The following is a 14932-nucleotide window of genomic DNA, read 5'->3' on the forward strand; positions in this document are numbered from 1 at the left end:
AGCTGGGACCACTGGTGCACACCACCATGCCTAGCTTTTTTTTTTGTATTTTTGGTAGAGACAGGGATCTCGCCATGTCGTTCAGCCTGGTCTTGAACTCCTGAGCTCCAGTGATCTGCCTGCCTTAGCCTCCCAAAGTGCTGAAATTATAGGCGTGAGCCACCCTGCCTGCCTATTCTGGAGTATCTTGATTGTGGGCCACGTTTTATGTAAAGACAATGACATATTGTGTGTCAAAAGATGGAAAAGATCAAGAAAGTTCTAGAAACTGTCACCCGAGGAATGGTCAAGGGGAATGAGGATGTTTATCCTGGCAGAAGAATTAGGGGAATTCAAAATGGTTTTAACATATATGGGGTGTGTGTGTATGTATTATTTTATTTTTTTCTGGAAGAAATGCAATATACTCTTCTGTACTCTAAAGGGCAGGGCCTAGACACTTGATTGGAATCTACATGGAGCCAGAGCTGGGGTCAACAAAGTGAAGCAGAGTCTAAGGATTATGGCTGTCATATGTGGAATGTGACACTGTGTGGGTGACCTCCTTGTCACTGGATGACCTGGCGAGTATACTAAAGGGAGAGCCTTCTGGGTGGCTGGAAGGATGCACTCCAAAGTCATTCCAGGTGGCACTCCTAATGCAACTGGACATCAAGGAAACAGAGACAAAAACCACAAAAAAGAAGCAGCTCCTTTCTCCCAAATGATTATGTATTTGTTTGTGTTAAAAACTTTTTTCCCCCTTTTTTCAGGTTGTCAAGGGAATGTCTGAACAAGAGTGAAAAAGATATTCAATTACACAGTCTGCTTTGACAATATCATATTAGGCCTCAGAAAAAACATACAGTCTTCTGTCTACTCACTGTTTATGCACTGACAGGTCCGACAACCATTGTGATCGCGTTTGAAACCATTAATGCAGTCCTTCCCTGTCAGAGTGCAGTTTGATAATTCCCCACAAGCAGGTGGATCAACTGTGATGATGGTTGGTTCTAATAATAAATAGAGAAAAAAATAATCAATGAAACATATGGTTATCTTTTAGATGCTATTCAATTTTTGAAATTCCACACCATAATGTTAAAAAAATCGAATCAACAATTGTCATCAAATCCTAAACTTTTATGCTCTAGTAATATCTTTAACCCCTGAAACAGATATATTTGTGTTCAGATTTTTGAAAACATGAACACTACTTCTTTGTGTTTGAGCAGTTCATGCAGTTTTTGGTACCTTCACACAATTCTTCTCTGATGGTCACCACTACTGGAAGCAGACAAGAGAGGTTAAAATGAACTCCATTTAAATTGTTAACTGCTCTTCTATTTCTTCCTGATGTTTTCCGGTTTGTTTTTTATAATAATCAGGATACAGCTGTCAACTATCAATTATCTCACTCCCATTCTGTAATACTTCTGAAATCTGTTACTATTTTTTTTCCAAATTAATAAATCAGTTTTTGAGACTAGTTTAAAACACCTGAATTTCTTTTATCTTTTATGTGACACTCCCTCACTTATGACAGATGATACGACAGATAACTATACACTTATCCTCAGGGCCCAGGGACTTGTGGGAGTGGCAGAGGGAGATACACGCATTCAGGAGAAAGAGTGGGCAGCCATGCTGGGAATAGGGCACGAAACAAAGCCAGACCAGAGGCGACGCTTTACCTTACCTGCCACATTAATGAAGAACTGCTTTGGGTAATAACAGTAACTACATATACTTACATAAAGCACAGTACGTGTTTACATAAGGTTTAAAGTGCTGTTCATAAATGCCTTCCAGCTTTACCATATTCCAGTGAGGTGGGTGCTATTATTATCCTCAATTTACAGATGAGGAAATCTAGCACACTGACTTGCCCATGGTTACAGTATTAGTTTGTGGTGGACCCAAGATTCAAGTCCAAGCAGTCTGACTCCAGTCACACTCTCAGCTTCTGTGTGACATAAAATCTGCTGTAATGATACCTGTTTCTCAACGCATCAATAAGGGACAGTTTATAAAATGCCAGGTTGTGAGAATGGTGTTGCCAAAGGAAACAGAGGCACTGACAAACTTATGCAACATCTTTTCAACCAAAATATAGTAACATCTTCAAAGTAAGCTGTTGCTCACAATATCTTTGTGAAAGAGCTGAGTACAGAATATCTCTACCTACATTTTCACAGATGGAAAATATGAGGTGCAGAGGGGGTAACTGGCTTATCTAAGTTTACATAGCAACTCAGTAGCAGGCTGGGAATAGAACAGAACAGAGGTTCTTAACCTTCTGTCCAACACTCTATCCATTAGTCCACACTGTCTTCTCAAGTTTCATCTCCTGTTACCAGGGAAGAGAGATCAAAATAAGTGTTTTAGCTGCCACTGCTGAGATCAAGAGTTCTAAATTTTTATCCATCTACTAAAAGGGGACAGAGATTCAACTCTTCACAGGTAGCAGGCAACGATGACTTACTAGAGAGATGCTTAGATCAGCATTCTCCCAGTAAAAATATGTATAAAGTGAGTATAGCACATTCTCTATTTTTATTACAAAGAACAGCATCTTACTAAAATTTTTATATAAACTTTTCACTGCTATAGTTTCTAATGTCCTTCAATAACCAAGGTATTCTTTCTGATAACTGTAAACATCAAAAAGTAACTAAAGTTTAGTTGTTTTAAGATGTCCTGAGTTAGACACAGTATTGCTGCTCCCCTTCATTCTCTTAAAATTTACTGTAAACATCTTTAGTTCTCAAACCTATTAGTCTTTCTTTTATCACCACTTTTATTAGCTACCCCAAATAATGATTCTATTCCAATCTTCAGTACCAAGACTGCCAATGTTTTGTCAAAATTACTCTAACCACAAAAATGAGAGACAGCAGAAGGCAAGTGTCAGGTTTAAGTAAACCCACCACAGGTTATCCCAGTGAGAAAGGACTTCTATGTTCTAGAGTGATTAGGCCAAAGTTGAGGGAAGAATTCTGAACTCTATGCACACTGCTCTCCCAGACAGCTTATGGGTAAACAAATGTCTTAAGTATATCTACGCATACCAAAATCTTCTATTCTTTACTTACATTTAAGATGTGACATTTATGAGAAACTCTTGCATTCAGAAAATATACTATGAAAAAGTATATATTGAAGAAGATTAAACTGACCCTGAAAAATGTGTAATCATCATAGGATAGCATGGAATTTGAGCAGCAGTGAATTTTAGGGATTTATTTAGAGAATCCATTGTCTAACTTTTACAAAGATGATCTTCTACCTCTAAATGATATTTGCTCTCAATAGTGATGTATGTGCTGTTTTTTTTTTTTTTTTAAATATATTATGATTAACCATGAGATTGAGGTTGTGATCTGTGGCTACAAAGTGAAAGGAACAAATGGACTGGGTTGTTTGAGGATCAGAACCACAATGCTGACTTGGGCAGCCCCGTATCAGTCATAGAAGCCAATCCATCCAAATGGCTTCAACAGTTACGTACACAGTCACAGATGTACATGTAACACACATTTCTCCAGGAGAGGAAATACGTTCAATTGTTTTCCTAAAATATTCAGCACAACAGGTTTTGTTCACTTGAACAAATAAAATTGCAAGAAAGGGTCATTCAGTATGTGCTGGTGTTATAATGTATGTGTTAAATATTTCAGGTAAAACAAGTCCTACGGGATACCTTCCAAGCCTCAATGCTGTAGCATGCAAGAAGCAAAAAATCATTTTGTGCCTCTAAAATTAATATTTTCCCATTCACTTATGACCTATATTAGATGAAAGAAATGGAGAAGCATAGCCATTTCAAATTTTCACACCCTCAATATTTAACATTAAACACAGAAAAACGCAACAAAATCTTTTATTCATGAAAACTTTCAATTTACTTTAGAACCATTCAATTTCCCCTCGATAGATTAGGCTGAACACAACAATCGTCATTGTGATATGTTAAATATAGCTAGAAGTCTAGGTTTTCTTAAAAAGACATTTTAACACTTGGCATCTCATTTTATTACATATAACAAATACATCTCATTTTCCTACTCAGATACAAACTGGAACAAATTTTAAAGGTTTTTTCCGGGTGGTAACACATGTTTCTTGGGTCCTTACTGCTAATATCCTATGTCATTGGAGTAACCGCTGAGTTGTAATAAACACATTTGCAGGCAACTAGTTGTCTCCTGGCATTTCAATTGAAGTCATACATTACAGTCTACTGCCTTTCATCATTCTCCCAACATTTTAGTGCTTGGTTTCCTATCATATGAAGCCATATCCAGAGTAGTTAGATTTCTGTGAGAACAACATTACAACAAAAATATGACCTGTAAGTATATAGATTATCTACCTATTTATAAATTATCTAGAAAAAAATCTCATATTATTGTTAAACATATTTGAGAGTTTGCTTTCAGTCCAATATATTATTATATAATATCAGAACTGGTCCTACTACTAATATCAGGGTGATTTTTTGAGAAACAAGTGACACGAGACAACTGAGATTCAGTTTCTTATGCTAAAGAGTTAACTCCAAAGTGAGACATATTTGACACCGTGCTGAATTAAAGCATTTCAAATCAATATTATATTTATGGTTCTTAAAGAATAATGACCAAGAGCTGGTCAGATTCTTAACATAGCTTTTATCCAAGAGAGTTTCTGGTGGGAGAAGAGGTGATTTTAAAGGATCTAGAATCATGGTATCTCAGTATGACTGTTTCTCATCCAAAAAAAAAAAAAAAAAGAAGCTGGAGGGAGTGTCAGCAAAGTATGTGAAACATACATTCTGCTTGTCTAAAAGTTAGAGCATCGTGAAATTTGTTCATCAGGAATTGTTATTATCCCAGAATTGTTATTCTCTAGTCTATGCAACAGTGCTTTGAATATGGAAAATACCTGTCGGGTTTTGGTCTGCAGACCAGAAGATTCTCATTTAAATCCTACATATCTGTGCTCCTATATTACATGGGGTATGGCACTGAAATTGTGTGTCAGAGAGCACATGCCTTTCTAGAAGGATGATGGTGATCCCCTATCTTTGATGTGTTTGGTAAACAAAGTTCAATTGAACAGAGGTCCTGCTAAGATTTCTGGAGGCACTGATGCATCCCTGTATGTGATACTTGTTGCTTGGAGCAAAGAAAACTGTCCTCCTTTAAACTGGCTGGGTAGGTATGTGTTAGTAGGCCTCTTTCAGAGGAGATAAATGGTCTTAGATTTAGGAGAATGATGAAATGCTTGCATAAAGGTGGGGTTTTGGAGAGGGGAAATTCAGTGAAGTACTGTTTATAGAATCACCCTGAAATTCTATCTCATCTTGTATTGAATCAGCTGAGGAATTAAAGAAATACCTTAATGTCCTCCAAAGGAAGAAGGCTTGAAACAGCAGGAATTCACTGTCTTTGGCTACTACTATTTCTAAAGGGAACCCTCGAACAGCTTCCTTGTGTAGAAGAATTCTAGAAATAGTTTGAGCCTAGAAGCAATAAAGAACAAAAATGGGTGTTTGTTATGTCTACATCCGGTTTGCTTGTTTCCTACTCAGCATCTGAGTGGGAAACATTACTCTCCTCAACCTGTTGTTTTCTTGAACAATTTTGAGAGACCCTCCAGGCACCTTACACTGTCCAGAAGAGCTATTTTTAAAAGAACCCTTGGGATTGTCAGGAGTGCAGATGCTCAGCCACCAATTCTTATCCCAAGTCTTAAGAGAACAAAATTTTGACAAAGTATCTTATAACATGCAATAACATAAACAAACACACGCTGATTCTTCATTTTACATTTATTAAAAATTTAGGGTTACTTCTTTCATATCCTAAAAAGCCTAACAGATGTCTTGTCAGTAAAAGTATTTCCAGGAAAATGTTAGTATTTTTTTTTTTACAAATTAGAGAGCTTCAGACACTAAGTTATTGAAAAACACCATTGGTATTTTATATTGATGTTCACATATTTCCTAGGAGCAATTTTATCTACTCAATGGTGAAATTAAGCTACTGGGATCACAATTAATTTGATTAAAAGTATAAAGTTAAAATGAAAATCATGAATCTAACTTCAAGGCCACGGTACTAGACCATAAATATATATTCGGTTATTCAGGTGTTATAAATGTGTTAAGCAAATCTAAGCTCTCTACTTTCTTGCCTTTTGTGATTTTATTTTATGAGAAATTCTTCAAACAGTGGCCAAGGAAATAATAAGCTGAAATTCAAATTCAGCCCTTTAAGATGCTAGTATAAAGTCTTTAGATCAGTCTCATCCTCACATTATATAGTTCAACAACTCTGGGAGAACAGTAAAAATGAACATATTTTGACCTTCTGTTATTTTTAAATGTATAATTAGGCATATTCACTTCTGAAACAATATAATAATTAGTTTTTACATTTCAGGTACATGTAGCTTAAATGACAATGTTAATAGATGCTTTTAACTTGCTGTCTAATCTGTATTACTCCACTGAACTTCTGGTTTTGAATTAATCCATACAAGGTTCTTAGATAGATTACCATGAGCTAGTTCTCTCTCATAAATAATATTAATTATCTCCATTGAGAAATGTATGAAGCACTCTTTCTGATTAGCAGCCCTGGGAAAGCTGACAACCAATTAGCAGCTCTTGACTATGGGTGACTCTGTAAACGTACAACTGTTGAAGGGATACACAGCCATCCTTGTTGGGTTTGTGTGCAGCACTGTCTTGTCAGGAGGGTAATTAACTCTGTTTCTAGATTCTGATTGTCTGTAGGACTGCTGCCTCACTGTGTTGCCCCCTGGTGAACTGCAGGCCTGGCTGTGGAGAGCAGCTGTCTGCCAGCACCCTCCGTTCCTATGCATTCATACGCACACACACCCACACACTAAGAAAAGTCTTTCTGGAAAAACCTCTTTGTATGCACATTTCCAGAAAAAATGCTTTGTTTTCATTTTTATTTATTTTTCTTCTTCTTCTTTTGAGATGAGATCTCACTATGTTGCCCAGTCTGGTCTCGAACTCCTGACCTCAAGCAATCTTCCTACCTCAGCCTCCCAAAGTGCTGGGATTACAGAAAAAGTACTTTTTAAAGACAGATACATTCTTACATTTCTTCATAAGTAAAAAAAAAATTCAAGTAGAAGTAATAAGATAAATGAAGCTAACAATTCCTATCGTCTCTCGTTTCTCTTATTACTTCTCCTTTTGGGCTTTAATAATGCTTTGCATATTTTACATAGCTCTTCTCTGTAAATTCCCAAGCCTGCTTATTTGATTATGAACAATTACGCTTTCTTTTCAGACTTACTTCACGCACTCTTTCTTAAGGTAGTTTTATTTTTTTATTTTGGGCAGGGATTGGGGTGTTGGAGGGGGCTGAACTTGGTTAAGCAATGTGACTATCCAATGAGTAGGAAAATTCCAAAATGTCATTGACTTTACATGGCAGTTCAATGGCTAAATGTATCAGGTCTCCTAGCCGGGGCCATAAAACTGGAGATAAGGCTGGCCAAGGCAGCATCAAAGCTTGTCTGTTTTGCTGTATTTTCGTATGTCATACTGCTAACACAGATGCTTTTCAAATGTGAGCCATAACTGGTCAGAACACCTTTCAAATAAATCACCAAACTGTCAACATAATTGCATCTTGGGAAGAAAAGTACAGTGAAGATGAAATTTTCCCAAATGAAGCTAGAGGAAAAACTCTACTAAAGCAGACAATAAGAAAAAAAAAATTGAAGATATAAAAATTCCCTAATCTGGAAGTGGGAATTTCCGTGGCGTTTGAATGTGTACTTAAGAAAGCCTCATTAAGTCATGGAAAAAAGTCTCTTACGGTTGGAGTTTTCAAATTCTTTTAGCCGCTACACATTTGGTTATCCTTTTTCCCTTTGTACATTTCTCATAACAACACCTACATCCTTGTAATTTCTGAAGTACTTATCTCAGAGCAGTTTATTTTATTTTAAAATGAATAGTGTGCAAATGTTCCCAAGATTTGTATTATTTTGTGATCGGAAAGGGAAGCAACCATATATTTATTTTAGACCTATTTATTAATTTTGTATGCTTTTCCCAAGGAATCTTGGCTGTTAAACATATTAATATTTTTCTTCCTTTACCAAAACCATATTTAATAGGAAAAGATAGTATTATTGAGATTACTAAAAGAACACAAAAGACAAATTAAATTTTTTTTTTTTATATAGAGTAGGGTATCTTTTTCTAGGAATCCAGCTTGAGACAGCTCACAAAATTATCACTGGATTCCAAGAATCTAGATCTTTTATACTTGTCTTACATTTTATGTTTATTCTCTCTATTGCTAATGTTCACAGGAATTATATTTTCGTAGACTTTAACTGGAAATAATGTGTTATATTAATAGGTATGGGGGTTTGTGTGTGTGCACATTTAGGTAGCTATTTTCAACTTGTACAGGGTGGGTCAGGCAGTCAGAATTTTGATAACTGGAACCTAGCCTTCTGGGAAATGGTTGAAAACCAGGGAGGAAGGGTCTGCACGTTAGGGACAATACTTCATTCACTGTTTATCACCTCAGCACCTAGCAGTTTGGTCTATAGAACTGCTCAATGAATGAATAAAAAGGCAAAAAGAAAGACATCTAAGCACCTAAAGTCAGTGTACATTATTTGGCAAAGAAGAGCTCCCATTCAAAATTGTCCTAAGAGGCTGTAATCTCTAATTTTCTAATTTTTAGAAGATTAGACAGTAAGTTCCTTAGGGTCCACATCACTATGGCAGTCTTTTGCACATAGGAGGTACACAATAAATGAGCTCCACTGAAGCAGAAAGCCAGATCTGAATGCTGTTGTAAACCTGACATACTTAATAATAGTGAAAATACAGTGCAAATCCGCAAATCTGTCCAAAATGAGATTACTCAGTGATGACACTCAGTTTCCTGAGATAGGTTAAAATATGATCTGTATCTTTGGCTTAAGAAGGCACAAAAGTACACAAAGTATTATAGAAGGCCTCACATCAAAATTCTTCATGTAAGATCTGACATCCCAAATTTTAATTACCTGGAGAATTCACTTCTGGAACTACCCTACTCCTTGATGATGCCAAATAAAAAGGGTTATTAAAATAATCCTGAAAACAGTTAGGCAGTCATTCAACTCAGGAGCTCATCTTCTACTGCATGAAGTTATGGGCACTTGCTGACTGCCTGGCAAACTGATAACCGAGTTAATTAGACACTGACGAGAATCAGAGAAAGAAAAGGAAGAGTGCAGAGCAGAATGCACACGTGCTGGTGATGGTATCTTGGTGCCTGGCAGACTGATGGAGGCTGAGCAGCTCATTTACTCAGTGGGGGCTTAAGTGCCAATGGTTAGGGCCTGGGGCCTAGAATTTGGACGGATATGAACAAGAATGGGCAGAGGTCAAGCTTGACAGGATGGGAGAGTGGGTCAGGGCTCTTGGGTTGAGTAATGTCCCTAGGTGGGAGGATGCAGGAATGAACAAGTGGAAGCAGAAAACAGATCCAGCTCTCCCAGAAGTCAAAGAGCAAGGTCAAAATTCCAGTCAGAGGCTCATGAAAAGAACCCGGGATCAAAGGCTGGGCCACAGAGTTCAGAATAACAGTAACTGGGTCTCAGCAATGGGGATGGGGCCAGGAGAGACTGGCTTTTGAATCTAAGCCACAATGATCAAGTACGTTGATATTCACCATCTGATTTTCCTCATCCCCCGTCTTCTCACGATGGGGGTCTACTGGGAAGCAATGCCAAGGTCATGGATTTGGAGTCAGAAAACATGGCTTGAGTCTCTGCTCTCTCATTAGGCTAACATGTTATGACGGACCTCTCCGGGCTTCTAGAATTTGGGAATACTCATTATTTCTACCTTACAATATTCCTATAATGATCAAACAAGATTGTCAAGAAAAGACTATACTGTAAGGGTGACAGCAACATTACTTGTTGTTGTAATTATTGATGTCATGCTGATCTTGTCTGCTCAGAGCTATAACTGGTCTCGGGTAATGGCTAATGAATTATTAGCCCTTTCACAGACCTCAAATGCTCAGCTGATAAATGGTATGGCAATTGGTTTGGCATTCTGAACCCTGCCTATTGTAACTTAAGTATCATTTTCTATCTCCACTGATAACATGAAAAGCATGTGAGATGGTGGGTGGGTCTGTGCTGTCTTTTCATATGGTCTGGTAAGCTTTGGAGCATGTTAGTGACCAGCCAGTTGCGCCTTTCACATTTGCTGAGTAGCAGTCTGCTATCATTGTTCTACATTTTGACTATGTCTATGATGTCTCCAAGAGAACAGAAATCTCTTAGTAATCAGCTAATCCAATGTGGGTTGAAACAATGCCTCTGTGTGCCTGGCCCCCGTTCTTCCTCTCTCATGATGGGGGCCTTGCTAGATCTTTAGGGACAAGGGCAAACTCATCACAGTATCATTTATACTAGTTTTTATCTTTGCCAGTGTTTCTGCCACTCTCAAGTTGAAAGATACAGAAGACCTATTTCTAAAAACTGTCTTTAATGAGCAAATCTCAGCGTTAGGAAGTCAGGGATCTCAAACATATGTCAACAATAAGAGAAAGTTCAACCAGTACTTTCATAACAAGAAATGTAGGGGCTTCTCAAGCAATGAGTCATGTTCGTAGTATCTCTGTCACAGGACTGTGAAGCACCCCCTGTGGAATTCGTCTGACATAAAATCTCCATGGAATCTTAAACTTGATTCCCAGAAAGGATGAGAGATTTATGGCTTTGAAAAGATCTGAGCTTGCCCACCCTCTCAATATGCAAGGCCTGAGGTCATCCCAAGTGGATAGCTTATTATCTCCAAACATATTATAGCTTCCCTAACAAATAGAGACTCCCTGAATTGTTTTAAAAGTGAGCTGTTCAATTAAGGTGAAAAACAACATGATCTCCTGTCTTCCTACTGATAGGCAAACTAAGGGGATTCGACTACCACGCAAGGCACAAAGGCACAGGCAAAGGATAGGCACTGAATATACATATAGAAGCATATAAATATACGTCATTAGATTACATAATAGATTCAAGGCAAGTCTCAAATTATATCATGAATACTTTTTTAAAGTAAGGAAATGGGGATCCAGGTAAATTTTAGCTAGAAAAGAGTAAGCTGCGGGCAGGGATGAGGTAAGCACACAGAATCCATGCTTTGAATTCTGGTGCTGGGTGAGTGGTGGCTTGCAAATCAATTCTCGATTTGCCCCAGCAGCCAATGTGAAAGTTACATGATTTGCGGGGTCCACAAGGATCAAGTACTTGGCCTTAGGATCTTGAGGATTCTTAGTTGTGTTTCACTACGCTGCTGCAAAGTAAGAGCTGGAGCCCTGGATTGCACCTTTCTGTTGGCAGCCAGCATTAAATTCTGTCATCTCAAATGGTCCATATACCTGAATTGGGCTGTGTTTCAAACAAACCAGATAAATCCAGCTAATCTCTCAGATGTGAAAGTTAAACTCCACTGAGGTGTAAACAGTTCCGTAGATATAAATGGTAAGTAAAAATTTGGTCAAACTACTAATCAACTTGAACTCAAAATACTGTAAAACAAAATGCATGCTTTCTGGCAAATTTCAGAAACATGCTAAACGTCCTGTATTGCTCATCTCAGGTCAAATTTAGATTAAACTGATGGTATGACCCCTGGACCAAGATCTGGCACTGCTGAGTCCCCTGGCAGGTGGCTGATAGGTGGGTATGATGCTGCTCCTGCCACTTCATCAGCCACCTGCGATGGGGAGACACACACAAATGCAAGAGGCGTTCTTTAACATTTCCCTTCTTTCAATCTGTCCTACGATTTTAAAGTGGTATTGCAACAGATGTTTTATATGCTTGTGTATCTGTACACTGTATCTTCAATAATCAGATAGATATAGCACTGAAAAGTTCTAATAGGGGCTTTAACAGTGGCTCACTGGATTTTTCACTATCTTCAGTGCTAACCCTCATATATTAAGCAATGTGAAATCATTTTGTTTTTATAAGATATACTTAAGACTATACCAGGAAACAGTCTGGTATAATTAGAAGTGGTATTAGATAACTAAAATACTAAAAATAAATTGCATTAGAATCACTATCTATTTTGAGCTGTTTCTATAGGCAAATTATTTTAGTCTAATTTATTTGAAAAAAAATGTTGGAATAGAACACCTGCAATTTCAGAAAAACATTGTAATACAGTATATGACCATTTTAATATATGCCTCTAGTCCCTAGAAGTCATAAAAATACTATGTAGTAGGTGAACTGATTTTTTTTAAATAAACACACCAGGAGTTATACTTACAAATAAGTGTTATTGATAAAAGTACTCACTTTTAAAGGCTATATTCTTAAGCCAAAATGCTGTTCATGTTAAAATTCTATTTGAAACCTCTTCATAGTTGTTCTCAGAGCAAATTACTATGTCAGAGAAGACAAAGTGCCTTTATTTTACTGTCACTTTTTGCTTCCTCTGAAGAGTTTTACTCAGCTACATCGGCCACCTTTTTTTTTTTTTAAACCAGACTTCAACATAAATGACTTTGGCTATTTCCTAGAGTTTAATAAACCTTCAAAGTCAAGGGTTTACAAATCTGAGGATATTCAAAAGGATGTTCTATGATCTCTAAAGTCAGTTTCAAAAGAGAGGCACCAAAAATATTCTGAACGACTGTACTCCTGGAGTAAGTATACATTTTTCCCATATAACTTCTGAAAGGAAAAACACTTCACTTTAATACGTACATTTTAGTATGTTTAAAAATAATTTTATTATCTGGTGGGACCTTGTATTGGTGGGAATAAACAAACATGCTTCATAGGAAAGTGTAATCAGGTGCTTTAAATACAGGGGTGTTGAGTCCAATCAATTCCTTGGAACTGAGGCAAACAGTAGGAGGAGATGAGGATTTTAAAATAAGATGGTCTAATACAGCCATGTTAGTTAAAACGGTATCTTTTAAACGTTGGGCAGTATGATTACTAATTAAAATGTTAAATTCTACTGGGTAGACAAAAGCTAAAAGGAAACCAGTTCTGCTATTTATCAATGGCTGCAGCATAAACAAGATGGAATCTTTTCTTTTTAAAGTCTGCAAGCCTTTTCTGAAGGGCATGTCTCTTAATAACCTTCATTAACTTCTGTTTGGTTGCCTAAGAGTTGTCTCATCCAAAAAAAGTTTAGCACAGTCTCAAAAGAGATTGTGTTTATTTAAGCTTGTTGGAAAAACATTCCTATCATTTCAAGAATGACTAAATATTTTTCATTCACATAGTTAGCATTCCAGACTATGTTTTCCTGCCTCTGTTGATTAGATGAAAATTAGCAGGCCCAAGTCTGATCTATTAGATGCAATTATTGTCTTAGTAGGAAAATTATGAGACTCCCAGCAATAACACCCTTTTAGGAATGGGAAGTAGACGGCAGAGGAAATAAAGGGCAACCCACCCCCTTGCATGCCACTTCAATAGGGAAATACTTACCAGCTGAACTCTGTAGACTCAGGGGCTGAGGAATTTCCAATCATGTGTCTCAGAATTAGCTCTCAACAATTCTGAACATTTAAGGCATTGATCAGTTTGGTCATCTAGCAAATTAAGAGTATAGACCAACCTTCACTTTTATTTATAAAACTTGGTTCAGTATGGCAGCCTTACTCAAAAACAAGTACAAAGTACAAGGCATTACCGACACAAGCAAAGACATGCTGGACTTGGAGAACCAGCAGCAGAACTTCTCGGTCTAAGAATAACCATTTCTTCTCTATTTACTTCTACAACATTTATTTCTATACTTGTTTAACTATTAATGTAAGTGGTGGATCTAACATGTAAAGAAAGTCACTTACATAATGTACATATTTCTATATAGCTGTGAAAAATCACAAAATCTTGAAAGTGATATATTAAGGCTGGATATGAATGTCTTTTACATTCATTTTACCTATATTCTAGTTTTATTTTAAATATCTAAAGATATTTTAAATGATCAAATAAAAATCAAAATATGACAATATTCATCACTGAAAATTTCTGATGTTTATGTTAAAGACCTAGGTTAACAAATGGTCATTTGCTACGCATTGGTAACCCAACATATGACCTTATTTGGACAAGCAAAAAATAGACTGTGTTATATTTTAATTTCCATTTATGGAACTAGTCTCCAGGACATTTAGAGTTAAAGGATAAAACACATGCCTAACAGTCTTTAGGCTATTACAAATATTTTATTATTCTTGGCTTACTAATAATAGCATCGTATATGGCACTGAAGCAATACCACCCATAAACTGAGTTTTGATCCCTGTTATGTACCAGAATGTTAATAACATGTGACCCTATGGCATCTTTGACTTCACTGCCTCTCGGGGTCAGCCAAACTATGTTTGACTCCGTGCCACAAAAGCAGTAGCTTAATCATTTGAGATACTGTTCAGTGAGGAAGCATTATGGGCAGGGCTGGAAACATTTTTTCTAGTTTCAAAGAATTCCCACCCAGATATGTGCCTGGTACAGACTTTTCTGGCAGCCCAGTGGAAATCTCATTAGAAGGGCAGCTTGATTCAAGGTATGTCATCAGCCTTCAGGGAGAGAATACAGTGCTTCTATAAATTTGGGATTGATGAAGACGACAGTACATTTGATAGCTCACAGAACTCCAGCCTTTTAGATGAGTATAACTTACACTATTGGGTTAGCAGAGACTGAAGTGGCTTACTAAATCCACACAGGTCAAGACATGTCTGACATTTAGTCTTCAACACTATCCCAAGTAGGACCAGGATTCCCTAAGTCAGAGATCCAAGAAAGCCAGGTGGCAGGAAGAAAGAGAGTTGATTTTTTGGTTCAACCACATTCCATCCTGAACCCAGAGTTAGAAAGAATCCATGCACAGTGAATCTCTTATTTCTCCTCTACT

The 14932-nt window shown here is 37.2% G+C and overlaps 1 protein-coding gene across 5 annotated transcripts in view; it reads right to left on the minus strand.

The window, feature by feature from the left end:
• The window catches only part of CRIM1 (cysteine rich transmembrane BMP regulator 1), a 197357-nt gene that overhangs the window by 50110 nt on the left and 132315 nt on the right, over window positions 1-14932 (minus strand). For all 5 annotated transcript variants that reach the window (XM_015112097.3, XM_077959728.1, XM_015112099.3 and 2 more), the window contains one exon: window positions 864-992. In XM_015112097.3, coding sequence (XP_014967583.3) covers window positions 864-992 — 129 coding nt within the window. The remainder of the gene's footprint in view (window positions 1-863; window positions 993-14932) is intronic.

This window comes from Macaca mulatta, chromosome 13, assembly GCF_049350105.2.
Source record: "Macaca mulatta isolate MMU2019108-1 chromosome 13, T2T-MMU8v2.0, whole genome shotgun sequence".
In the NCBI taxonomy this organism is placed as follows: Eukaryota; Metazoa; Chordata; class Mammalia; order Primates; family Cercopithecidae; genus Macaca; species Macaca mulatta.